Raw genomic sequence first — 27,941 nt, 5'->3', positions numbered from 1 at the left:
TTCGGCTCATCGTTTGAACACGGCTCTTCGACAAAAGGAAAGACAATGATAGCTGAGCTGAAACTCCATGTCGAATAGATTTATTCCATTATACTATTATCGTGCATCTGTATTCTGGCCCAGATCGGCATCACTGATCCGTACGTTGTTCGTTGATGGAGTTGTGCATACATTCATCATACACAACTGAACAGAGCTTTAGCAAGTGTACCTCTTGCCTTGACTGACCATTTTTCCTTGCGTTTTCATTCATCTTGCTTGATCGAACTCGACATGTTGAACACTGGGTGAGTAATCTTCACCACCGTTTCTTCAATTTTTTACGATACAGTGAATCTATTGTCGCTCAGAGCGCAATGGGCTTTTAGAAGTAACTTTCTTGGCAATCTGTATCAGGTCAGATCTTTATGCAAAGGTAAGGTAGAGAGAGCAGGACAGAATTGAACACCTTGGTTAATTTTCTGACAAAGCATTCGTTATCTTTGCCTCAAAGAGCAACTAAATGTTGTCAATATATTACTTTTAGATGGTCTTAATGATTAACCAACATTTTTATCGCATTTCATCTCATTTGTTATAATCAGGGTTTATTTTAGGTTTCACAGGATGACCTTTTGCATATTTTGACCTGATTTTTTTTGCATATTCTAGTGCATAAAATGTAGTTTCAAGTCATACATTTTAGCCCTCTCGGTTATTAGTCAACTCTTTAAAGCTATTTCAAACAATAATTGGGATTGTGTTCAATCTTTGTTTTTATGACTCAAAATGTTCGATGCTCAGATGCAGAGGCTTTATGATGGCCTAATCTTTTGCGTACCAATGACGATTTTGAAATCGAATTTGTCATATTTCTCTTCTTTTGCACAATAAGTGAACTTTGGCTTGGGATTTTGGACCCATAGTGGCGATCTTTGACCTCGGGTGCATGATCGTTTATCGAGTTGCAACATCAAAGAAAATTCAGCAAACAAAAAATGCCAACACGTTTGTGAAGTAATCATTAAAATGGAATATTTTCACTTTGTAGGAAATTAGCAGGGAAACCCTGTATATCACGGGTGCCAGCCGTGGAATTGGAAAGTCCATCGCCTGAAGGCCGCCAAAGATGGCGCCAAAATGTGGTTGCCGCTAAAACCGCTGAGCCTCATCCCCAACTCCCTGCACCATTTTCACAGCGGCCAAAGAGAGTAAGGATAATATTCGTTGTTTGATGTGTATAGTAGTTCCTTGGTTTGAGGCACGCCCACTCTCTCTTTTCTCTGTGCTCCCGACCATTTAATTCGTTTTTAGTTGAAGAGGCTGGTGGCCATGCCTTGCCTTGTGTGGTGGACGTGCGTGAAGAGGCTCCATTCAGGAGTCCATTGAGAATGCTGTCAAGCACTTTGGAGGCATTGATATTGTGGTGAATAATGCAGTGCCATCAGTCTCACTGGAACTGAGGTTACACCCATGAAAAAATACGACCTTATGCACTCCGTTAACACCCGAGGAACTTACCTTGTGTGAGAGACCAATTCATATCAACTGTTGCATTACCTCCTTTGCAAAGGGTTGAAACGAACCTCTCTCATTTTGCTGCAGATCCAAGTTAGCTTTGCCTTACTTAAGAGCCTCCAAGAATAACCCGCATATCTTGAACATTTCGCCCCCTTTAAACCTTAATCCACGATGGTTCAAGGACCACGTGGCTTACACTATGGCCAAATATGGCATGTCCATGTGCGTTTTGGGCATGGCAGAGGAGTTTCGGAAGGACCGAATTGTGTCAACGCCTTGTGGCCCAAAACTGGTAATCTTTTTCGATCGATGGTTTTAGGTTTCTAGAGGTCATACTCAATGAAACCTGGGCAGTCAGTCCGTAACGCACCTATGTGCCTTGGGGTCAACTTGCTCCAAATTACTTACAGCCATTATTACCGCTGCTATGGAAATGTTGGGTGGTGCAAGGAGATTGCCACTCAATGTCGACTACCTGATATCATGTCGGATGCCGCTTATGTGATTTTGACCCGAGATGCTCGGAATTTCACGGGCAATTTTGTCATAGATGAACAAATCCTAATGGAGGAGGGCATTGAAAGCCAAGGACTTGGAGCAATATTCCGCAGTTCCGGGTAACGATCTCATGCCCGATTTCTTCTTGGATGAGTTTCATGATGCAGCAGCCACCATGAGTAACCCCCGATTTGCCGGAGGCAAGGACTTGGGCGCATCCAAATCGACCACCTCCAGTGGTAGTGGAAGTGGGCCTTCAGTCCAATCCGTCTTTGACAAGCTCTCCACGAAGTTAAGCGAAGAACTCGTCCAGAAAACTCAAGCCGTGTACACTTTCAACGTGGAAGGTTAGGGATTTTAATAGTTTTTTTTAACACCGTAAACTAAGGGGAGCAGAGGATTCAGAGAGTAGTTGTGCATGTCCCTCAACATATTTCGTTCGCAAACCGAAGCAATCTTACCAGAATCCCACGCTTATTTAGGTTCGGACGCTGGAACCTGGTTTGTTGACCTTAAGAATGGCTCCGGAGCGGTGGGTAGTGGCGAGCCTAAAAGCCCAGCCGACGTGAGCTTCACCCTGAAGGACGGCGATTTCCACAAGCTCTTTGCCGGGAAGCTTAAACCTGCTAGTGCTTTCATGACTGGGCAACTCAAATTGTCAGGAGACATGGGCAAGGCAATGAGACTCGACAAGCTCATGTCCCAAATGAGAGGATTCCACAACCACCTTCCCGTCATATGAGTGTTAACGACGTGAAATATACCAATGTTCCCGAGGTGAGATGTCCTTGCGCTCAGCGTTTTGTCTTGTGACACCAACCTGTTTACCGCCTATTCCTGCAGGTTTTCAAACGCATCAAAGAGGTGGCCAATAGTGACATTGTCAAAAAAGTGGATGCCACGTATTTGTTTAACGTGGAGGAGTCTGGGAAGTACTTCGTTGATTTGAAGAATGGTGAAGGGGGCGTTATCGAGGGCGATGCGCCTGGCACGCCAGATGTCACGATCGACATCAACGAGGCCAACATTCTGAGACTTTTCAATCGTAAGATAGAATATTTTTTCTTTCAGTTTCCTTACTGATATTTATGAGCAAGAACCTTGTAGGGGAATTATATCGTAAACTGTATTCCTTTACTTTGTGGTGGGAGAAGGACCAGAGAGTTACCATGTTACCCGCTCACTTTCCTGAAAGATTACTAGATAGAATTGTACTTTTCAGGCGAAGTTAAACCAGCCACGGCCTTTATGACTGGCCAACTGAAACTTTCAGGGATTTGACCAAAGCCATGGCCTTGGAAGCTATCATGAAAGCTAGCCGGGGTGAACGGCCCTTCCATTCTTGGAGTGGGAGGTAATTCTTGTGATTGATGCGTTAGTCTGCGCGATAAATATCTATCACTCTCTTCCCATTTTAGGCGCCATTTCTCTGCCGATACCCCTCCAGCTCTGTATTCAAGCGTTCCTGAGGTTTTTGAACGCATTGAACGAGTAGCCAGCAAGGATATTGTCGGCAAAGTTGGGGCTATCTATCTTTTCGATGTCGAGAGTAAGTGAACAAGGCAATGTGATAGTAAGTAACCGAAATGAGAAGTTGCGCACGCCGTCTTTGCTTTCAGGCGAAGGCAATATTTTCGTGGACTTTAAGAACGCGAAGGAGCTGTGGGAAAAGGTGATCCCACGGATAAACCCGATGTTACAATCAATATGAACGTGGACAACTTCTTGAAAATCTTCAATCGTAAGCATACTTTGTTAATAGAATCAATAAGGTTTATATATAATCCATAATTTTTTTCGTATCTTCCAGGGGAGCTCTCTCCAGCTTCGGCTTTCATGATGGGCCAAATCAAAGTTAGCGGCGACCTGTCCAAGGCTTTGACCTTAGAAAAGGTCATGAAAGCAGCTCGGGAGGCAGCAGAGAAGAAGTGAAGTTCCCGTTTTTTACTTATTCAGACTCGATTCTAACGCGGGTACCTTGAATCAGTGCTCAAAGCGACATTTGCACCCTCGCAGTGTCAAATCCCAACATCATCTCCGTTGCTGAGCAATTCTCAATCACAATATTAGTTTCATCTCAATACTGTATTTACTATTTATTATTTGCCAACGCAACGCAATGCTAAGACTGCAACTTAAATCTGATAGTTAAATAAATCATGAGAGTGTGCTAGAAACAAAATAGACGCTATTTTCTCGTTGGTAATATGTTATGCCGCCATATGAGCTTGATTTAATGGATGAAGATGAGCTTTAAATTTTACATTACTTGGTTAACTTTGCCAGGTTTGCAATAAAAAGCGTTGATTGCGAAGGAAGTGTAATAGAAAGCACTAAGAAAGATGGAATTTTAAAGCTAGGTACTTTCTAGGTAAGGGACTTTTATCATCTAGAATCGCTCTGGATTATATGCGAGCATTCAATTAGTATCGCAGTACACAGATAGATTACAATAACAATTACCAATTTAGTAAATGTTCCCTAATTCACCATGGGAACTATTTGCGCGTGGGACAAAGTCGTAAACAGCAATGTCGAGAGAATAATGCTGGCAATTTACGACCTGTCAGAATGCTTCCAATATGTTTTCTCATAAAGATAAAACCCAAACGTTTCCATGGCAATTCATAAAAAACCAGATGAGTACATGTGGATACATCTGACTATAAAAGATCTTGCCTCAAAATACATGACCCTGTGTCTGAATACCTGCCGACAATCTGAGGAGCTTCCAGAAGATCCCAAATTCTAATGCGCAATCCTGTCAAACTCTTACCATAGCCGTGAGTGGCAACGGTGGTAACCCTGTTTTTGACAGAGGAGGGCTAGTGTTGTCAAAAAAATCCCTTCAACTCTGTGGATTGCATTTTCAATTGGATATCATCAGCTTGATGATTCTAGTATGATTATGATGTGAGCAATTGAAAGCCAAAGTGCAGATCAATGTTTTGTGGAAAGTAACCAGGCCTGGTCTTTTTTGGGTCGATCTAAGTTGGTAACCCTGAAAGAGGAAAGCACAGTCTCGAAAAACCGACAGAAGGTCGACAAATCATTATTTTTCCAGCTTCAAAAAACGTCCCGAATTCATTAGGTTCGAGTGTGTGACGCACCCAGTGAATGAAACGAGTTATAGACACGCATTTAAGCCTTTAGTTCGCACTCAACAACATGTCAGTGAACATCTCCGATTTTATTTCTAAAGTGAGTGTTCCTCTTGCATTCGTACACAGACCGACCTTCTTTCTACATCCCGTCTTTTCGTTATCGTTTCATGTCACAGTAAGCTTTGAGTAGGAAGTAGGAGGCAAAGAACACGCCCACCAATCCATAGAGACTCGCGTAAACCACAAACTGGTCCCGTATGGGTAAGGCCAAGCCAACAGAATCAGCCACGGCTAAGGTTAATAGGGATTGAAGGCCGAGGGCCACCCAAGTGTTGAGGCCAAAGACGAGACCAGAGCTATCATTGGGAATGTGGGAGGCCAACTCAAAACTGGCCACAGTCATAAGGAGTTGGTAAGACATCCGGATCAATATATAACCTGGACAAGGAAGATAAGAGGGTGGGTGGTTAGGGCAAGGTGATGTTTTTCAGCAGTATTTTTACAATTATTCCCTACTAATCATTGGGATAATGATCAATGCCAGCTAATTTCGAGCAGAGGGCCATATTAGTTTTTTAATTCTAATTGAAGTTTGTGACCAAGTTCATCTCTATTGGGGATCGGATGGATATATGAAACAAGCCTCCACCACCAAATCAAAGTGATTGATAATGATCGTAAATTATTTGATTTCCTCTCAAATTCGAGTTGACGCAGTTTTGAATCGGGACTGGTTTGATATTAGTTTGAAACATGGACGGAACCGAAAAAAAGCAAATTAAATTTGCCTTTTCTTTTTCTCCGCTATTGACCAAACACCCAAATTTTCACGTACCGAGTATGTTTTTTACAACAGAATGTAACTCGAAATGCTGTTGTTTCAATGAGCTAGAACCCACTCAAAATCTTGAACTGGGACATTAATGATACCGCGGTAATGGTGGGTGAAACATTTTTGGTTAGTTGAGGATTTTTGACATGCAAAGTTTAAAATTTAAAGTTGAGAATAGCGGTGGATACTTAGGTTGGAGAGGCATGATAATAATTTTTCCGATAGATAGTGTCATGGCCAGTCCAAGAATGGTTCCTCAGTTGCAAATCAATGTTTAAAAATGAACGGATCTCTTCGAGAAAGGACTTGGTAGAGCTCCGATCCCAAGACCTCTCTAATTGAATTTGGTCACGCCTCTAGTCACTTTTAGGAGCTTGGTTGTTCACCTAAGTAGAATTTGATTTCAAGTCTCAATTCCAAAATTATGCATAATTTGATCAAGTACACCACGACAGCTTGTGCAAGTGTTCTGGTTTTATTACTTCATTTAGGTCTCATTTGACCTTGCCACATAGCCTAAATGGACTAGCGAAGACCGTGGCCTGAAACACAAATGCCAGAAAAAGGTGTTGACATTGTGTGGTTTTCAAACAAAAGAATCTACGTATAAACTCTCCCCCTCCGGACAAAGGGTCTATTTTGGCTCTAGTTCATTTTGTGGCCTGCCTCACATACCTTGCAAATCCCTTTATGAAAGTTCCAGTCCCTCAGGGAAGGGGAAGGAGTGGAAATGCATGTTTACCTACGTAAGCCACCCAAATGGATTGAGTTTGGCTCATCACCGCCAAAACGATGGCTCCCAAAACCGAGATGAGTAAGATGGCGTAGTCCCCAGACTTGCTCCAATTAAACTTCACTAAGCCTACCAAGGCCACAATGAGGGCTCCCAAGAGAGTGGTGACTGCCTCCACTCCACCATTGAATAATTCAGAGTCCTCCTGGTCGACTTGGATCTCTTGCCACAAGGGTTGGATGTAATTCCCGATCTGAAAGTTGAGGCAAGTGGACGCGGCCACCCAAATGGACCATTTGATCACGTAATTCTGTCGATACGAGTCCTTGGCGTGATTCCAGAGTAACTGGGAGGCACGGAAACAAAGACCTCGATCCTGTGGGATCAAGTGGCATTGATTGTGCTACCGTGTAATTGGTTTTTAAGAACGGATTCGAGACCCAATTATTTACCTTATGTCCATTGGGTTCTTGGAGAGTATCGTTATCTGGGTCTTTGTGATGGAAATAAATACTGGTCTTGATGCTGGGTAGAAAGATGCACAGAATGAAAGCTGTGCTCACACCGCCGAGAGAGATATAATTCAGCTCTCTATAATCGACCACATCAAACGTATCTAAGAGCTGAGAGAGCAATCCCGACACGAATTTTCCCATCCGGATGTACGGTACAGCAGCAGCTCTCTATAATCGACCACATCAAACGTATCTAAGAGCTGAGAGAGCAATCCCGACACGAATTTTCCCATCAAAATGGAAAATCGTGTCAAACTGGACACTCGCATGTAATCTGTTTTTGGAACCTGGAAATTGTAGATTATAAGTTATGAGTAATAACGAATTCTTAGGAATTTGACGGGAGACTGATTCATTTACCAAGAGTAAAAGCTCAAGAGAGCTTTTATTTTGGTGACTAGCAAGGCTCGGAAAGATAGTTCATTGACGTTAAACGAAGTTTTAATTGTTTGGAGGCATTTGTGGAGGAAAACATAATTTTTCTCTGGGTTGCATATTGAAATAATGTAAAACAAAAGATTTTTTAGGAGAACTTGAAGATTTTGCGTCATTGCAGGATTTTTTTTTTTGGCAAATAAATTGAAAAATTCCATTTAAAATTTGTACTTCCATGCCTAGATAGTTTTGGTTCTAGCAAACTCCTTTATTAGAACAATGTTCCAAAATCTGAAACCTTTCGGAAAGAGCGTCGCTTTACAATTTTTACCTTGGCATAAATGTAAGTGTAGTAAGCAACTTCGGATGCAGTGGCCATGCCATAAATGAATTGCATGACTTGCATGGCCACCACGCCTTCTGCCCAGAGTAGTAACACCCACGTGACCACATAAACCAGTCCCTCGAACATGATCATGGGTTTATACCGAACCAGATCCGTGAGGAGAAACACGGGAATAAGTACAAAGAAGTATGCATAAGACCACACAGGATACACTTTCTGGTACACATCGTCTTTGGTCAGGTTCTTGTACTCGAAACCGGTCAAATACTCGGTTAAGTAGGGCTCAGAAGGCTTAAGCTCCTTGAAGAAGCCGAACAAACACAAGATCAATAGGGTCCCCACGTAATGCTTCAACGCCATGACACCTGATTGATGGACAAGTGTGCCTCTTGCTCCCTTAATATACTACTTACAATGTACCTGAAATCTTGATTGCACTCTTCGAATTAGGCGCCTCGTCTATATGTTCAGAATATGTGGGCAATTTTTTTAGCCTCATACATTCCTGAGGCAAAGCTGGTTTTGTCACGTGCCAAAATGCTGCAAGTTACGTCCGGTTTTATGACGAAAATGCTGTTTTACGCGTACCGTCCGTACGCATAGATAACATGCATTGTTTAATCAGTTTCATTCCCCCTTGGAGAATTATTATTTTCATTATCATCATCACAGCAGAGATTTGTCGATTCAGCTAATGTATTACTATTGTATTTGTATGTTTTGTCAATTAGCATCAAGTGATTGGACAGCCTATCAACTTAGCCAAGGACGAGAAGACTTCATTATGGAACCGGCTTTTGGAAACACTGCAAGACGATGCCAAAAATTTGGAACATTTGCAAGCCCTGACAGCACTCAAAATTATGAGGTACCTCTTCAATGAATGATGTAACTCTCCAACATATCGACCTTATGGAAACTTTTTCTTTACTTCAAAGCCGGGATAAAACGAACCTGGATGATCTCATTGACGAAAGAATGATCAATCAATTACTTAAATTTACGGGTATTGCTCCAGATCTTCTGAGGAAAAACTTGACGGACCAGATTCAGGCAGGCAAGGCCACCTCTCGAAACTTTCTTAACCACTTGCGCACATAACTCATAATCAGTATTGTAACTATTGTAGTTATATCAGAGGCCCAACGATGTCTTCATAACTTTCTTCTCCAAAGTGGAGTCGCCAGAGCCCTTTGTGCCAAGAATGAGACTTTGCCAGGGATCATGAACTTGGTCCCTAGTTTCAGGGACTTGAACATCCCTCACGCTATCCTGGTGTTTGATCTCAAGATTGCTTTCCTCATCACAGCATTGTGTCAAGAGACAAGGTAAGACCAAATTCATGAACCATTGAATGTCTGGTTGATGTCAGATGACTTTTCTAGGAAGCAAATGTACTTGGAACAACGCGGAGTGCCTCGATTGTTGGCCCTGATTCAGAGCCTAGTGTCTAATGCTAAAGATCGAGGTCAGGAACGGTCTGGAACGCATCCGACCTTGTCTTGTGAGGAAGTCAACGTTCTCAACGAGGTCCCTTGAGACTTCTTTTTAATGTGATCCTGGGGCTGGATCCCAATTCCATGGATGAGGAGGAATGCTCTAAAATGACAGAACTTGCCGATGCGGTCCAAACGCTTTTGACCATCGAGACTGAGAATGAGGAAAAGAAAATCCTCTACACTCGTGAGTTTTAATTTAGGGGGATATAAATGATTGACACACCATCGATAGTAATTGAGACCTAATGGACGTCTTGGCAAGCTTAGAATATGAATATAATTGTTTTTTTTCCGGCAATTACGCTAGACCGCTGCTCATTTATTCACTGTAAGAAGATAAGATAGATAAAAAAGTTCTCTTTGGAAAGAGAAGAGGGATTTGGAAATCAGATATTTTTTAGTCTTATCGTAATAGGAATGTAACATTAAAAATAAACAATTCTAGTTAAATATTTATTGCTTTTACCATTTTTGACATGTTTATACATTTTACAGTCTGTATAATGTTTATGAACCATCTCTCACTTATATTATTACGCTATGACAGGACTAAGAGTCGCAATAAAGATATTAATTATCATTTTGAAATGTTTTTTTTTCCTGCCCATTTTTCAAAAGCTTATTAAAAAAGAATAACTATTTTTGATCCTCTATGTTGCTAAACACCGGCACGATGTTTTTAGCTCAAAATCTTTTAAATTTCGTAAGCAATCATTAACACATTTCCAAAAGGAATAATAACGGAGTCAAAGAAAACATTTCAGACTATGGCATTTTTTAAATCATCTATAAGTCTGCAAATAAATGTACTGCACATCTCCCTCAATGATTTGCAACGTGTTGTGGTATGCAATGTATGAAATGCAAATATTACTTACGATAACAATTTTTATCTGTAGGAACTGCATCAATCTTTTGAATAATGTACCGATCAAATGCACGGATCCCTTGCTCGGAACCCTAAAGAAGGACATTGTTCCCTCGGGAATTGAGGAGCTCGAGTATGACGGATCCGGGATGAACGCAATCCAAGCCATCTTGAATGTACTCCTCCATAAGATTGATCATCCCGGAGAAGACACCAGTCTACAGGACGCCATCACTCCAGTGCTCTGTGTCCTCTGCAATCTGTCGAGATATCATCGACAAGTCCGGAAATATCTCCGGGCACGGATTCTTCCACCATTGAAAGATGTTTCCCATAGACCTGAGGTTGGCAATGATGCTCGGAACAAACTCTGCAAGCTCTTAACATCAACCTCGGATTCTGTGGCGCAAACGGTGGCCGAATTCTTGTTCATTCTTTGCAAAGAGTCAGGTGCGTCAAACAACACAAAGAGTCGAGAGGTTTCTTCATAAAGGATGTATTTATTTTAGTGTCTCGATTGGTGAAGTATTCTGGTTATGGAAATGCTGCTGGTCTATTGGCGAGGCGTGGTCTAATGCTAGGTGGGCGTGGTGATAACGCGGGCAATTATTCGGACGAAGAGGACTCGGATACAGAAGAGTACCTCGAAAACGCACACAAGTAAGCAATTACAGAAAGTCTAATGAGTTTCCATTATTTTACCTGAATCTCAAAATTCTTCAGAGTGAACCCCATTGTTGGGTGTGTCGAACCCACCCGGCCCTCCCCATTTGAGGGCATGTCCGAGGAACAAAAGGAATATGAAGCCATGAAATTGGTTAATCTCATTCACGAACTCAATAACGTGGGCGTGGTGAAACCCGCCATTCCTGGACCAGATGGACGCCCACAGGAGATAGATCATGTTCTCCAATTGCAAGAGGCGGCCGCGAGAAACGCGGGAACCGCGAACGACACGAATGAGGACTCTGACCAAGATGAAAATTGAATTTAAGGAACATATTTTTACCTGTAGCACTTGGATCGATACTGGACCAGGTTTCGTGAGAAAGCATGACGAAGTTCCCTAGCATACTATATGAATCATTCCGAAGCTTAAAATTTTTTTGCCAACAGCTTTCCTCCATCTGCCCATTACCTTTGGTTTCTCAATTCTCATGTTCTTGAAATCAGCATCCGTTAAAAGTTTTATGTAGGAAAAGATCCCTTTGATGAAATTTTTGCCAAACAATCAGGAATCGTAATTTTTTCCGTACTTGGTTGTTATTTACCAAAAGAAGCTCATTTATGGTCTATCAAAGAGAAACAATAGCGAAAAACATCGCTTCAGTGCCATTTTTGTGCCAGCTTTCCAGTTTGCTTTGTCATTTTCGTATATCCATGATTGTAAGTCAATAAACTGGTAATCCTCGACATATTTTTTTTCGCATCTGCTTTTTGGCACTTCTATCAAACATTGTGGGAAATTGTGTGCATCAATTTTTTTGTCTTCTATTTATTCAGTTGGAATTTTCCAAAATGAAACCTTTCTGTGAGCACTTTTTTGAAACTAGGACATACCTTTTTCACGTGGAGCAATGGAGCATATGTAGTGAAAAAATGTACAATTAATTTTCAGTAACTGTTCAAACGGTGTTTATTGTTGTTTTACTCTAAAGATGTAAACAAGAATAAGTCGCCTCAATGAGGAATCGTAAATGCATCATGAACTTTAAATGAGCAGTGAGGGATATTTTATCCCATAACCATCCAAACAATCAACCATTCTCTGGACCAAGACAAGCACTAATTGATTAATATATTCGTTTACAAGTTTTCATTTCAGTTATTGCATAACATCATGTATGGAATATTTGTATTGTACTGGGCATAGACTGAATTTGTCAGCTAATTCAGTTTCCCGGCTTGTTGAAGCAAACATTATTCTAATATTGAACCAAGAGTTTGATGATTTGAGTGGTCTTAAAGATTAACCATTACAGGTATTTGTGCCAAAATGATGAGACAATTTGCACCTTCTTGAGAAGGCAAGAAGTCGACGTCATTCTGTATCTGTAGTAATCATTCTGTAATAACTTTGTTATTGATTCTTAAGATTGTAAGCCAAGTCTTGAAAGTCTTCGGACTTGTGATAAAAAAAAATGGTGCCAAGCCCAAGTATTCGCACCCCTAGAAACAGACGGAAACAAGCTTGCGTACAAGGGATTGCCAATCATCCAAAACGACTAATCTAATACTATTTACGTGAAACAAATACATCACGCAGAAAAAGCCGTCTTGTGGTTGATCTCAAGGACCGCAATACAATGGAAACGACGTTTTGGATAGAAAATCTCATGCTCGAGGGTAATGAATTTTTCTATGTGTGAGTTTGTTCACTTCTGTGAGGATTAGGGCGCGGATAATTAGTTTTCAATTCAAATTATTCTTTCAATCTTTTGGACCTTGTTTTTTTGTTTACTGTTTTGAGGGTGGGATTATTTTCTGGGTGCATTTTCAGCAAACAAAAGTTAAAATCACGTAAAATGTCAATGTTTCAGGGTTTACACATTAATTGGCATTGAGTTAAAAGGCAAGAACCTTTCAGCAAAAGGGTTTAACACAATATATTCTTTAACCCTTACCAACCATGTAATGTTTACATTTTTTGACAAAGCACATGAGCAAGCTCATAGTACAGGAACATTTGCTTTTGCGATCGTGGCATTTTGTCAATAAAGTAACACTTCACAACTCAACATCTTTAGTTATTGCAATGTACACACCAAAAGCTGTTTTCATCAAATTTTCACATGTTGCAAAAAGAAGTTATGGGGAATAGCGCAAAAAAACGATGACAACCATAGGTTTCCTACGCTATACACAGTGGTATCCACAATACTGATAAAGTTTTTGTGCAAATGTCAAGACTTCTAATAACGATTTTCGTTGTTATTGAAACAAAAGGAATAACTTTTGTATAAACTTATCTTGGATTTTAGCTCTGATAAGAATAAGAATCCATTTAAAACCTAAAAAGAGATAAAAAGTAAAAATACGCAATCAATAGATGTGGGGAGTAACCTTAGTTGCATTTCCAACTAAAATTATATTCAAATCCACGGAGCAAACGATAAGATATTTCAGGGTCTCAAATAAACAGATTTGAATGGAACAAAAATGTGCTTTTTTTGGCGGTCTGAATACGAATCCTTAAACCCAGCAAAAAAGCAAACAAAACTAGGAAGGTTATTCCTTGCGTCGCGCAACCTCGTCTTCATCGGATTGGTCTCTAAATCTCGTCGCCACAATATCTCGTTATAAAGGATTGCATTTTCATCAAATTTGCTTACAAATTGCTCCGGTTATATCTTCAAGCAATTGCCAAGAAATATAATAAGCTTTTTCCATGCCTACAATTGAAATGGAAATATTTCATATTTTTTAAAAATGTAGAAAAACCCGAAAATAGTTTGTAATGAAATTTAAAACTTACCTAATGTCAATATTTCACAATTGTAATGCCATACTTGTCAATTGCAGCTTTAATCAAGTTTAATCTTGAATTATGACAAAATTCTATTAACGTTGAATAAAACCATCCGAAGCACGTAAAACTTAATTATTGCAAAAAGGGACAAATTTGAAAATCCCATTGTCACATGTATCGTTCAAACATTTTAGGAGCTACTTCTAAACATGAGTATTTCACAAAAGTGGTCTCTTTTGTTTCTTTGACAAACAATAACATATCTTGATATCTTTGCATTTGCGCAAACACTTAACCAGAAAATATAACCACCGTGTCCAGGAAATATCATTTACGTTCCACACTTCAGAGGGCGCTTTGTCACTTAGCTTCTGGCAAAAGCCGGCTGATTGGGCCGATTCCTCCGTTTTGAATTATAATGTGCCCGCATTGTTTTTGTCTCATACTATCAAAATTGTATGCTTTATTAGTGACCCAGGTCACAAAATATCCAGAAAGGAAATCGCTTTCATGGCGTGTTACAAGTAGAGTTTTTTAGCAATCTTGTTTTCGATTGTGGCCATGCATGGAAAAAAAATATGCAAAAGAGCAACAAAAAATGCGCTAAATCTGATTAGGCATTAGCACATGAAAGAAAATAACAGAAAATTGTAACTATCTAAGTAGTATATCTTTTACCATCATCATCAGTTGGTAACCCAGCAGTTGAAATCGTAGATTTCAAAAGTTGGTAATTGATATACTACTTATCTAAATCAGTTCCTCAATATTTTATCAGTTTTACCAATCATGCTACTGAACGACCACAAAATAAAATTAATCATTTTTTCCCATCAAATGTTTATCAGGGCCTTAATAATGATTATCATACCTGTTTTTAAACTTTTTAAGAAGCAAGGCTAACAATTCATTCTTTCAAGTTTTAGAAAAAACTGTTCATTTCTCTCACGATGGCATTCCCACCAGCATTTTTGTTGTTCGTAAAAAACTAAAAGGAATTGACGCATTCTTTTGTCATATTCATTAGATTTTAAAGTTTTAACCCAAAGTTTTAAGCCAACAAACCATAGAATGTCCGAGGGGGGTATTTGCCATAAAGAATGGGTGCATACTTTGCAATTTGGACATTTACTAATCATTTTTTTTTTTAGTTTAGCTCCGCCAAATTTCAGCTTCGGTTAACAATGAGCAATAAGCAAAGGAGTTGAGTGGGAAATGTATGTTGTGTCAATCGAATTTGTCAATTGAAGAGGTTTCTAACCCAGTACACCTCAAAACACCACCAAGGGATAATTGAATGGTAACTGCCAAAGATGTATGGAAATAGCTCCACCAAAGTTCCACGTTGTTGTTATTGTAGCTGAGGGGCATTGCGTGGAAAACTTTCAAGAACTATATCAATGTTGTTTTTCCTTGAATAAATCATTGGGTGACGTCAATTGGAGAATGTTATCGTTGCAAAGTCCATTATTTTTGCCCAAGATTCGCAAAGAAACAAGAGAGCAAAAGCTGGTTCCAATTTATTGGTCCGTGTCAGAGATAAAAGTGAAAGGTTTAATATCTTTATCAAATATTGAGTTTGGCAAAATAGTTTCCTTGATTCATGGAACTTTTTGTTTGTATTTAATCAATAGATGACGGTTTTGAAGATGGCAAGTTTCCTTCAAATATTTTTCCCATGCAATAAATGTTTTGTTGTTGATGTAACAAAGCTTGTTCTGATTTCTAACATGGTTTATTTTCAAAAAAGTGGGCATTCCTGATCAATGCACACACGATAACGTGTCTATTTTTAAAAAAAAAGTGAACAATGCACAACCTGAACGGAGAAATGATGAAAAGTAAGTAATAACAAATCTATTGACAAAGTTACCTCATTAACCAATAGATCTCTCAAAACAATTTCTGGGAATAAGCTAAGAATAGGGCTTATCATGTTCCGTTCAGAGGGGAAAGAAAATATTTATTAGGACAATAGCCATTAACGCATGAAACACTCGTGATCGCAGTTTTGTCTCATCGATATATGAGTGAATCCGACTCCCATTTAGATGGTTCAATCAAGTTCCCCTTTCAAAAATCATCATTTCATATGCATTGACGGCTACGGAACCAAAACGAACCACATAAAACCAGAGAATTCTCAATTATTTCAGAGTCTTGTTGATGTGCAGCAAGCAGAATCTCTCCCAGGAAAATCAGTACTGGTGTACACTACATACCGTATAAATATTACATGGGAAGAAGACGTTTGAGGTGCTGCTCTGTGATTGGTCCACGCTCCAGCAAAAAGTACCTTGCAACAAATTCGTCTCGTCTACCTTAATCAAATTTCATCTCCTGCGCTTATGAAGAACATGATATGAGGATTCCACTTCAGAAATAAAACCACGAACCAATAAGCTTACTCTTTCATTTCAAGTAATAATACGATATTGCATTTTGGAGACGAGATATTTGCCAAAAGCTGTTTCATTTCTTGTACGAGAGGGCAGTATGAAACTCCTTGGTAACTCAGGTAGACATTGTACTCTGCAGAAATGAGGTTTCTCCGAACGGCTAGCTAGCTTCTCAATTTCTGTGTCACTCCGTGTGTTGTGAAGGACCCACCTCGTTCCATAGGGGTTTTCATTTCATAGTTGTTGTGTTTTTAATACAAAGAAAAGGGAATATGAGACTTCTGTTAACTCTATCCGTGTTTTTGGCATGCGCTTTCGCTCAAGAGGACTTTGACAATGAGCAGAAGGAATTCTATTTGCCCTACAGTGAAACTGAGGATGTGGACTTCAGCTTGAGCCAAGAGATGAACAGTGGATGCTATCAATGGTGGGTACTTGCTTGAATTATATAATGCCCCAGAGGTTTTAAAGGGACTTTCTCACTCTCTTGTAGGAGCACTAATAATACCGAAGTGATTCGTTTGCATCCCATCCACACCAACTATGAAATGCTCTGTGGATCGCGCTTGGAATTCCAAATTATTCCCAAGACAGCCAAGGGAAAAATTACCATCATGATCACGGCAGAAAACGCGGACAGCGGTTATGATTCAGGTAAATATTGTTACAAGATCACTTAAGTCAGTTGGGAGTAGCATATTGCTAATCTACATACCCAGTTTCAGTAGTAATTGAACATTTCATTTTGAGATGGGTTTCGTGAGATGTGTTCAAAATCTATCCGTCCAAGTTTTGAATATGTACGCTACGACGGGAACGGAGTTCAATCACTAAATGATCACGAAACCCCTTGCATTAATTATGCTATCGTAATACATTTCTCATGAGTGAACACATTAAATTCTTCGCAAAATCGTGAAAGTGATATAGTTTGTAGTTGAAGTAAATGCCAGGCAAATGAAATGTCAGTAACCTTAAGACGTCATTATGTTTTCCGACAATGACATGAGCAAAGGTTTCGACAATGAACCCCCCCTTGCCCGTCCTCGTTTGTTAATAATGAATGAAGTTATTAGACCTTGGCTCACTCGTGAAAGCTTAAGACTGATTAAACACTGGTTTGGCGAACCGAATAAACACGCCCTCTATATTGATTTGTCACCTCCGAGTGGGTGATTGTCTTGGCTTGTCTCTAAAGAATGATTATCTAATCAAATGGCCAATAGAATGGGACTTAATATTTGAAATGTAGATTATTGTTGTGTATTCTACATTGTTAGAAGTGGGCAAAAGAATCAGATCTGTGAATGAAATCGACCTTCACATTTGGGTTTCGCTAGGCATGAGAAGTAATCTAGAAAAGTAGTTTTCTTGAATGGAATTATGCATTATTGCCTTCTCGATTGGTCCTTGTCAAAAGAATAATGCCTAAAAAGCCGGAATATGAAAGGTCGAACCACATGTTCAGCTAAGTATTTACCTACGAAATGTACTTGGTTCGAAGTTATCATGAAAATACAAAATCTAAGATCAATAGGAGAAACAGGTATTTTTCTGCATTCCGCCGACGAAACAAGAGCAAAATTACCGAAAGGGGTAGACGAACGTTTGAATGCATTTGCCAATCATCGTGAGTCGTATTACACCCACTGCAATTCATGTATGCTTTTAAAGGTCAGCACCGCAGGCTAAAAAAAATGACCCTTCCAAAGAGATCAAAAGGTGAAAATTTGAAACTTTCAATCAAGAAAAAGAGGGCAAAGCTCAATAATATCCCAGAACTTGCACTGTTTAACATTTTTCAAAGCAAATTTCCTTAGCAAACAATGAACAAACATTATTTTCTGAAAATCATCTTTTGCAACTTAAAAGTTTTAATCATACATTATGACGCTTAGTAAAGCTGGATACTTAAGTAGCATAGTGATCTCTGGTTAGTTTAGCTTTCTCAAAAATAATTTGAATGGAATCGCTTCTCCTTAAAAGTGATTTTGCATAGATTTAGGAGATGCATCAATACCCTTTCCCAAGAAATATGTGTAACCAATTACGTGCGTTATTTATATTTTTATTGCATCATAAACTCAGAAGAGATGCACTATAAAATTGAATCTCAGAGCAAGATCCCATACATCTTTAAGCATTTTCTAAATTCCCTCAGGGGCATAAAAAACCTACATAGTTAACTTTCGAATAGCCCTCAAGACCGAAAATCTCAAGGATACCTTTTTTCCACCATTTGTGCCATGGTTTTGATTCAGTCTTTTCATCAACTTCATAACTCTATAACATCGAAAGTGAGAGCTAGTCCAATTTAGTCCCCAAACGATGAAAAAGTTGAATTATCCCCCTATTTTCTTCGTTCAAATTGACACTAATGCAGCGTTTCCTGACCTCCTCCAATGAGCACTTGTACTTGTATCGAATGAAATTACATGTCTTCTCCGTTGCCAGGAAGTCAATTTGGAGCTAACTATTGTCCATTGCAAAATCAAGACACATTCTTCCTTAAGACTACTCTTGTATTTTGTACGTACACGCAGTTATAAGAGGAGACTCTCAGGTAAATGGAGTACAATCAAGGCTTATTCGTTCCGTGAACCACTTGCCAAAGGATCGCACTTGTAGCATATTTGCAAAATAAGAAATGTCTTTCTCGTGAAAGCTTTCAAAGTACAAGATTTCACGGATGAGTTTTCTTCCCTCCCTTGGGGGATAATGTCAAGACCCACAGTACTGCATATTGCCTTCCGTAAAACTCATTCTATATCCATTGTCCATGTCATATCAGAGCACATTTATCTTGGCAGTTATGACAAGAATTTGCGGAAAAGGCCACGGTTCCCCTTTAGAGAATAAGAAGTGGGGACTGCACTTCTGCGTCTTCGCAGCTCTGGTTTTCACTGAAGTAATAACGTACTCGTCCATTTTCCGAGTCATCAAGGCCAAATGTTAGCCTTTGAAGAGTCTGCAAAGGCAGGGCTAGAGTACAAAGTGTCCATTCGACAAATTTTGATCTAAACCTTAAGGGAGGCTTCATTCTCCTCAGTGCTCAATGTGGCCTTTAGGAGCAGGAAATTGAATCTCAGCGAGCGAAAAAAAACCTCTCAACTCATGATTGACGACTCTGTAATTTTGCTCGTTATCTCAGTGAAACCACACAGATTCCTGACTGGCTTTCTCGTGGCAGGCATCCGAGCCTTTGGGCATGCTTGGGAGAGATCTTTGACAGGTGGAGCAATAAAAACCTGGATGCTTTTTACTTTCAGATGCCCCGGCCGTGGTGGAATATTTGCTTCATGTTCGTCCCGTGGCCAAATTGGAGGTGATGGGCCTCAAAACAGAATTGGAAGTGGGGGATGAACCCGCTCCATTTGGCGTGGCCGGGTTTGATGAAGAGGACAATGAGTTCGATACCCTCGATGGGGTTCAAATCGCCTGGTAAGTACATCAATGGGACATAATTTACCTGTGAACATGCCTAACCAATAAACATAACTAAATGTTTTTAATCTAATGTATTATTTCCTGCTTTTATAAATCGATCGAGTGATAGACAAATATAATTTGAAAACATTTTCGCAGATGGCTTCTTGAACTGATTTACAAATCATGGTGGTTGTTTGTGTACCAATTTTGAAAAATGTTTTGCCTTCCTCCCTCCTTAGAGTGATCATCCTAGTTATACCGTAGGATTACTATGTCTTTTACTTTTTCGCACTACGAATCATTTTTTGTCTAATTTGAGTCGTAAGGAAGTTTTTGTCATGAATGCGAAGGAGGCGTCCTGGCTGTATGTTTGATTAAGTTATTCGCTGGGTTATTTCCAATTCATATCGCAACTCTCTGTTTCTTAGTTCGAGAACGAAAGGTGAACAGAGCCAGCTTTTACTAAAAAGTACCCCCGGGTTCAAGCATATTGGGTATTCTTTTCAATTTCTTAAAGTTGTTACCTTATTTGATCCAGACTTATAAGTTGTTGAGCTTCCATAATTTTGACAAGAACGTGCTATACCAACTAATTTTGATGGGTCTCATATCACCGGGGAAATTAGGCTGAGCTTGTTTCATACTCAGCATCAAATACGGCCTTTCCCATCCTTTTTAAGTTTTATTTGATGTAATTGGAACGATCACCTTTAAAATTGAACTCGAGTTGCTTGTACCTATTCCTGGCTATTTATTTTTTGTCTATCTTTTTCCTTTTGTCTATAGACGTATAGCCACACCATAGGAGTGTAAAAAAAGCGTAAATGAAAGTAATCACGTCGTTTACGTAATTGCTCAAGACAAGTGTGCCTATTCAAACGTACGGACAAATCTGAAACATTTCGTGTTTCATCTTAGGTACATTGGATCCAAACGAGAGGTTGCCTCATTCCAAAAGCATAACCAAATGGGACCCATTGTGAAGGTTATTGCTCATCATGCCGGAAAAGGAGCGGTTATGGTCTTGTTGAATGATCCAAACTACGAAGTACGTACCGTAGTAGCCCATATCAGACTGACTCCTGGGCTTACTTCCTTCGTGATTACAATGCTTTTTGTCCCCCCCTTCAGAATGTGGACCCCGCTACATTGGAATTTTCCGTGAAGGCTCCTCTGACGGTTGAGCCGGATGGCGTTTTCTTGTTGGAAGGTGGCATGGCCAATTTCAAGTTGCTCGAGAAAGGAATCGATCAATATGGCAAGACCTCCATCCAGGAATTGGACGTCAGTTCCGAAGACTCAGACTACACTTTCGAGATCAAAGAGCCAGAAATTGCAGTACTTGACAAAGCCACCAGCAACGTCACAGCCCTGGCCTCGGAAGGAGAAACCACTGTAAGATCATCTAATAAGTTTGTGTTTTATCTGTGATTTGCCAATGACATCACAATTGGGTATGATTGTAGCTATTTGTGAAAAACTCCGAAGGCGAAATTGTGAAGGGAATTCCAGTGCGTATTACATCGGCTCACAAACTTCTCGTGAAATCATATCCCGATCCCGATTCCAACCAATTGATCCTTGGGCATACTTATGACATTCAAATTGAGGTCTTCAACAGAGATGAACGACCAATCTATCCATCAAAGGTATGTGATCAATGACTCCATTAAGCTCCCTTATCGAAGCGCTCCTAAAACCCCTTTTGATCTTTATAGAACATTTTGTGCAAAACCACCTTTCCCAAACAATTTGAAGTCGTGGAAATCAGCGAGAATGGACTCTTTGCGAGAGTTCGAGCCGAATCCTTGGGTCTGGGCAAGGTGCAGTACAACGTTTGAACCTTGACTGACCGAATGAAAAGCCAACATTTTAAATGTGCTCTTTCTTCAGATCAAGGCCAGTTTGAGATCGGTTTTGGCGGAGGATGACGAAGAAATCGAGATTGTGCCACATGTAAAAGGAAGCACTGACTTTGAGATCTACGAGTCCGTTGTCATTAAGCCCCGAGAAACCATCCTCCCTTGGGATGAGAATTCACAGACCTCTTTCGAACTGAAGTACACGGTAAAATGGATTCCCTAGCTCCTACTTGTTTATTCTTAACCAGGGTGGCCATTTCGAAATCCGAAAAATTGCGGTCAAAAAAATTGGAACTCATCGTTCCTCTTTGAAATTGCCTCCATTCCCTGATTCTCATTTCAGGCCACTGGTGGAGGCAAAGTTTACACATGGAGCACTGACAATGAAGACTTGGCTACTATTGACAACGAGGGCAAGGCCACCACTCACAGCGGACCGGGCGAATTCACTGTGACAGCCGCGATGGTGAAAGGGACGCAAAACTACGACCAAGCCAAGGTTTGCGGTCTGATCCCTTATATCCCTTCTTCCTAGTATAAAGATAAATGATCTGTCAACCGCTCTTAATTTTAGGTTTACATTCTCCCTGTGACTCAGCTCGAGTTCAAGGAATCTCATTTGGAAGTTTCCCAGTCAACTCCTCTCACGTTGGCCCTGAGAATGTTCACATTTCTAAAAGGCGATGACACACCAGTCATGTTCACTGACTGCGCCGATGTTCCATTCAAAATTGCCCTTTCCGACAACAAAAACTACGAAGTTGAAACCACACATGGTGAGAATATGGACCAGTCCCTCCCTCAAAGTTGCAGTCCAAATATTTCTATTTGTCCGAGAAGTCATATTACCATAATACAGATTCTCCCGAGAATGTCAACACTCAGAAAAGGAAATGGGAAAAAAGAGATATGAAAGTACAGACATTATTTATCCATTTATCCAGCAGTTACAGGGCTTGTTTTGACGTGTGTTTTAGTGTTCGGAAAATAATCTGACAGCCCTTTAATGGCCATCAAACCCACACTTCTAATGCTTGGCTGTGCCAAAACCGGGACTTGTTGGGCTTTGATGGGCCCTCCAAGTGCAATTTATTAGAGCCGCGGTTGACTTGTTCTTGGTTTTCCCTTGTATTTTGGTCGTACCAAAACCATTGCGTGCCCTTAATTTTCCCTTTTCGATTTTCCATATCATTTCTAGAGCGAGGCAATAACCGTGTCCATGATTCATGTGCCTCCTTTGTGATCAGTGCCAAAACCCCGGGAACGACGTGCAAGGTGACCGTTTCCTACGTTGAACCGAGTACTGGAAGAAATCTCAAGGCCGTTACTCACATCTCAACTTACAGGTAGGGCGTGTATTCAATATGATCCCTTTTTTTCTCCCCGCTTTGCTCTTTTGCTTTGAGGTTTTCTGTGGGGTGTGTGAGAAAAATCGGGGAAAGTTTCTCTTTTATTTGGCCAGAAGGAGTGGCTAAATGCAAAGTTCCGTGGGAGCCTCGGCGAAATTTATGAAAGGCACTTCGGCGAGGCGCCAAATTTAACGATCTACCTTGGAATGCTGAAATGGTGTTCATTTTTCAGGAATCTTGAGACCATCTTCCCCTCTCCTAACCCCAGGTCTAACAACAAAAGCCAACCTCCATTGATAATGAGTATTGGATCTTCGGCCGATGTCGTTTTCCGGGGAGGACCAACTCCGTGGATGAGCAAGCCTTCGGCCCATTACAAACAAGGTATTTTATCAAGGGAGAAGGCACCTGACTCTATCTGACTAAAGTTCCAGCATCTTCCGTCAAATATGGCCTTGTTTATTATCTACTAACCTTTCCAGAACGGGAAATTTGGGGGGATAATTAAGAGTGGAGGGTGCCAACAAGATTGGCGTTTCATCGCGAAAACGAGAACAACCTCACTATTGTAAAAGCCTTTCCCAAAAGGGAGATGCTGTTTCTAAGATTCCATTCCGCCAAGAGTATGATTCATGAAGGATGTTGCCGAAATAGCATTATTTTCCTCATCCTAAAAGTGCCAATTTAAAATCATACGATACATCTCATCCCACTCGAATAAGGCTTGAAATGCACTCGTATCTTTCATTCCAGTTGAGGTGGACGATCCTGAGATCGCGAAGGTGTCAAAGATCTCCGAGACCGAGATTGCCGCCCCTATTTTGACGGGATCGTATAGTGACGTCACCGCCTATAAGGTCACTTGTTTATCCAAGGGAACCACTTTGGTCACTTTCTTGATTGGAAACACACCTTCAGCCACCAATAAGTGAGTCATAAGTGACCAAGGGATCTTCAAAGCAATCTATTTTGGATATCTGGACAAGCAGTTCTGGACATAAAATTGTTTTCTTCTGTTTGTATGAAACACAATAGCTAGTTCTCCAAGGGTGACTACGAACAAAAAGTTTTCTAATATTGCAATGTTTTCGCTTTTTGTAGGTTCCCTATCGTTTCTGCCAAGGAGGTAACAGTCCAATGCGACATGCCGGCTAAGCTGGTTATCAAAGCAGAGCCAAGAAATCACGAATTGGATGATAGCAAATATGTGGCCAATCCTGAGACCAATAGGGTAAGCTATCATCTGCCATTTCTCAGATATTCACATTCGCATGTCCGCCTTAAATTCGAGTCCGTCTTGACAGTGGAACCAAAGACAGGATCAACTTTGAACGCAAGCATGAGTAAACATAGAGTGGGGGTAAACCAAAAAAGGAGCCCTGATCACGCACATTATCATTCTGCCACTTCAATGGCTTACTTGCTCAACAAACTTGGTTGCGACTGTCAACTTTCCTTCAGAACGCATTGATCCGTGTAATCCGCAACAAATGGGCACTAGACAGGGTTTTTTCGAATACTCGTGGAACGTTTTGATTATGTTCATCGAAATGGAGGGTCATCTTGGACATTTGTTAATCGCAATGTTGTCAAATACAAATGAAAAAGCAACCAGATTGAACAACGCGACAACGACGATGATGCTCGTTTGTTTGCAGTAATGGAACAGGTTTTGGGGAGTTATTGCTCCAGCAGAAAGCAGTTCCAAGGAAATACTTGTGGATAAATACACACACATTCAGTTTTGCCAAACAATCGGAGAACGGAGAAAAGGCTTTGCTCTTGGATTAGGAATGAATGTCTTGGCAAAATAAAAAGACGACAAAGCATATTCTGGAATCTAGGAGCTGTTCCACAATAATCCCCTTGACGGAACTACACATCTGACATATGTCGAATGTACAAGGACCAAAAAGCAAGATCAAATTTGGGCTGGATGTAACTAAAGATGTATGTGAGCATGACTAATGACAAGAAGCAGCAATACTCCCATTCATGTGGCATTTATTTTTTTACTGATTTACTATGGAAGACTTCAAAGAATTTGAATTGAAGGACATGGCTGATCTGTCAAAATAGGGTTGATGTAGTATCTTAGTCAAAACTTTGTCCAAGTCGGACTCAAAGACCAACAAACATATTCGTATGCTCAAGAGAATGGAAAGTTTTGATTCCTTTCGTTGGTCTTTCTTGACTCAAATGGGCTCTTTCAAACTCACGACAACATATCTCTTTGGCAAAGTTGGCAAATCATTGGGGCTGACCGTTCTTGGAACAACTTGAATCAAAGACTTGCTGACCTTAAAAAACAAAATAAAACACAGAGTAGGAAATGAATGAAAAACAAATCTCATGTACGTACTTCCACCAAAAGATTGATTCGTCTACAGTGGTTCACTCACGTCCATTCTGGTTCCCGCTGTATGTGCGAGTAATTAACAAGGAGCTTCCTTTGCCTTTTCAAGTTCTAGAACAATGCCTGTCGCTCCAATAAATTCCCATTCTGGGCTGCTCTAAGACACAACACAAGGGTACTTTTGACTACTTACAAAGAGAGACATGCAATATCTTTAAAGAATCTTCCATTCATTCTCTACCATTGGTGTCAAGTTTACAATTGCTGTACTTTAGAAGAGGCGAACATTTTCCTTGTTCACCAAATAAATGAAATCAAGTCATAATGGGTTACTTTTTTCATGACATAAATATCGAGGCGGAAGTTCCGAATTGCTCAACAGGGTGCGTAGATAAATCCATAACATTTGACGTTTTTTTTGTCTTCCTGAGCCCAAAGTGCATTTTCAAGATAGAGGTTCAAGTCCGTCATGACTAGTTGTATAATTAACGGCTCTTCCGTCTTGTACTCATTTACTAGATCGACATGTTACTACTGATTGGGGCCTCAAGGGCCTGTTTGATGCCGTTTTTGTTTTGCTTTTGCTTTTCTTGTTTGTGGTACAGTTTCTTTGTCTGCTTAGTGAGTTATTAGGGAGAATCAAGGTAAATTATACCAAATTAAGACCAAGTTCAAATTTTATCTCATAGTACCGCCTTTTTAAAACCAGTTCTTTCTTTTCTTGCAAATGCAGCCAAAAGCTAACCTGGCTAAAGCTAGTCTAGTTGTTATGTTCTTGATATTTCTGTGCACCCGGTATTTGTGTCCAGGAATTTGTTGCAGCATTGTCTTGTTTCATTTTCCAGATCATGGCGCACAATCATAAGGACCTTCTCCTCACCTTGACAGTGAAGAATGAGGCCGGAGAAACCTTCCACAAAATTGATAGCCTCAGATTCAACTACCAGGTATGTATGTCCAGGGGTGCTTTTCAAAAGAGTACACTACGAACACGCTCTTGAAACTCTATTCCGACGGCTTGCGTTATTGTTTTTCAGATCTCCAATGAAGAACTGGTCCAGAAGACCACCAAAGTCTTTGACTCCCCTGCCGTGCCTTTGGGTCCAGAGTTCGGGATCTTGACCATTCCGAGCAAAGGTAATACATGGGTTCGAATTGAGTTGAATGTGGAAAACCTGTTCTAAAGCTTGGCATGTGTCTTTTCAGCCTTCCAATCTTTCAGTCCCTTGGGCAAAAAGGGACCACTGGAAATTGAAGCCTATCTAGATGGATACAATGAAGAGGTCCTGAAAGCCGCTGGAATTGAGAACCCGGTAAGTCGTCGTCAGTCTGTTGACGCCTGAAAGTAAAAATTGGGCCAAAATTGACGAGCCCTTGTTAAGAGCTTGTCACAGCAAGGACGCTCAAATCAAGAAACCCTGAAAGACCCTTTGGTCAGAGAGCCTTTTGGGGCTTCAGCAATCCAAAGCGGGGAAAATAGGAAGGAAGGCGGGAAAATCAAAGATTCAGAGGGTTTCCCATTAAAGAGTTTTGACACTTTTTGGTTGCCATAACAACGTCATGATGATTGGCCAAAGAGGCACTTCAGATGTTCAAGGAGGAATCTTTTATTTTTGGTTTGGTTTTTAACGGACTTTTCTAACAGCTACAGGGAATGTAATCCCCAGTACTATTAAAATGAAAGGTAAGAGGTTGAAGGGAATCAATCTAGAAAAACACGAGTCGAACCATATTAGAGTGCTTGGATCGAAACCTTAAGATGACACTGCAAGGAAATCAAGTGCTTAGTTTCTTCGATCTCATATTTGAAGTGGGGGTATTAGTAGGAGTCAGCCATATATATGTGAAATTGTTACACATCGATAGTTTTCTCATTAGGAGGGCAATGAAAGAAATCATTAAGAATATCTTTCTTAAGCAAAAATTATGTACAAAAATGGCTATTTTTACAATGTTTTTCAAAAAAAAAAAACCCAAATATATAACCTATTTTAAACAAATAATGACCCTATCATTTTGGCTTTCGGCCACTTCCACACATTCAGAGCCATTGCTAACATCTTGAAAGCCAGAAATGATCTGTAATACCAGGATTGTAATTGCCTTTAGTTTTTGATACAGCTTAAACGTGCTCCTAAAAAACCTAATTCTTGGTGTAGGCAGTTCATGAGATTTCATGGGCAAATGCACAATTCCAATAAAGCTTTGTCCAATGAAAGCCCTTGATTGCAACTGTCCACATGTAAGAGACATATCTCAAACATGCTAAATCTGACTCAAAATCTCTTGAATACATTATGTTTGTAATTATGATTTGCTTCCTTTCATCCAATGGTCATCATCGTTTCGTTCCATATTTTCTAGGAGCCTCTGCCCAAGGTCGTTCTGGATGATGACGAGGATATGGAGGATGAAGAGGAATACAATGAGCACAGTCACCACCTCATCGACAGTCTTCAGTTTGAATTGGCCACTGATGCCGAGGTTAGCGCTGTCCGTAGAAGCTTGAATGCCAATAAGTGATAAATCTTAAAAATTAAGCAGTGCTTCCAATGTTAACGAGGAAAGCCTATAATAAATCCAATTTGTCTTAGAGTTACAATGATCATGGAAGTTTTTGACTCATTTTGACATCAATCTGTGATTGCTATTTTTGGCTTTGGGTCACATTAACTGATTTTGATAGAACTTCAAATGGCTAGAATACCACTGTTTTACTTTCTATGCTGACCCCGGAAGAGGTAACCTTGCCAATCAAACACTGTTGGCACTATTTTTACTTTTTTTCTTTTTAAATGCAAATTAAC

At 40.2% G+C, this 27,941-nt stretch overlaps 3 protein-coding genes and 1 pseudogene across 4 annotated transcripts; 3 read left to right on the top strand and 1 right to left on the bottom strand.

Moving 5' to 3' along the window:
• Positions 1 to 273: 273 nt before the first annotated feature.
• On the top strand, positions 274 to 4,180 carry LOC131893343 (hydroxysteroid dehydrogenase-like protein 2; annotated as a pseudogene).
• Positions 4,181 to 4,986: 806 nt separating this feature from the next.
• On the top strand, positions 4,987 to 11,683 carry LOC131893342 (synembryn-A-like). The gene is made up of 8 exons (XM_059243341.1): positions 4,987 to 5,199; positions 8,635 to 8,771; positions 8,842 to 8,960; positions 9,033 to 9,231; positions 9,289 to 9,441; positions 10,302 to 10,720; positions 10,780 to 10,930; positions 10,994 to 11,683. Exons 1-8 carry the CDS (start codon positions 5,167 to 5,169, stop codon positions 11,256 to 11,258), a joined length of 1,476 nt encoding a protein of 491 aa, XP_059099324.1. The 5' UTR covers positions 4,987 to 5,166; the 3' UTR covers positions 11,259 to 11,683.
• Positions 5,170 to 8,390, bottom strand: LOC131892644 (thiamine transporter 1-like). 2 transcript variants are annotated; one of them, XM_059242467.1, is made up of 5 exons: positions 7,889 to 8,278; positions 7,417 to 7,469; positions 7,120 to 7,324; positions 6,677 to 7,043; positions 5,170 to 5,540 (listed from the first exon to the last, which is right to left on the bottom strand). In XM_059242467.1, the coding sequence occupies exons 1-5, from the start codon at positions 8,261 to 8,263 to the stop codon at positions 5,260 to 5,262; spliced, it is 1,281 nt and encodes a 426-aa protein (XP_059098450.1). In that variant the 5' UTR covers positions 8,264 to 8,278; the 3' UTR covers positions 5,170 to 5,259. The 2 variants fall into 2 exon arrangements, with proteins under 2 accessions (XP_059098450.1, XP_059098451.1); XM_059242468.1 differs by having other exon boundaries at positions 5,403 to 5,540; positions 6,610 to 7,043; positions 7,889 to 8,390.
• A 3,653-nt stretch (positions 11,684 to 15,336) lies between the features above and the next one.
• Positions 15,337 to 27,740, top strand: LOC131893657 (nuclear pore membrane glycoprotein 210-like). The gene is made up of 18 exons (XM_059243761.1): positions 15,337 to 16,565; positions 16,632 to 16,792; positions 19,408 to 19,579; positions 20,486 to 20,615; positions 20,699 to 20,962; positions 21,034 to 21,216; positions 21,286 to 21,390; positions 21,461 to 21,634; positions 21,773 to 21,928; positions 22,004 to 22,205; positions 22,628 to 22,775; positions 23,011 to 23,162; positions 23,532 to 23,706; positions 23,880 to 24,009; positions 25,980 to 26,081; positions 26,172 to 26,271; positions 26,341 to 26,447; positions 27,499 to 27,740. Exons 1-18 carry the CDS (start codon positions 16,411 to 16,413, stop codon positions 27,655 to 27,657), a joined length of 2,775 nt encoding a protein of 924 aa, XP_059099744.1. The 5' UTR covers positions 15,337 to 16,410; the 3' UTR covers positions 27,658 to 27,740.
• Positions 27,741 to 27,941: the final 201 nt, after the last annotated feature.

The sequence above is a fragment of the Tigriopus californicus genome, chromosome 2 (assembly GCF_007210705.1).
Source record: "Tigriopus californicus strain San Diego chromosome 2, Tcal_SD_v2.1, whole genome shotgun sequence".
Lineage (NCBI taxonomy): Eukaryota > Metazoa > Arthropoda > Copepoda > Harpacticoida > Harpacticidae > Tigriopus > Tigriopus californicus.
This window is presented reverse-complemented; position numbering and strand designations above follow the sequence as displayed.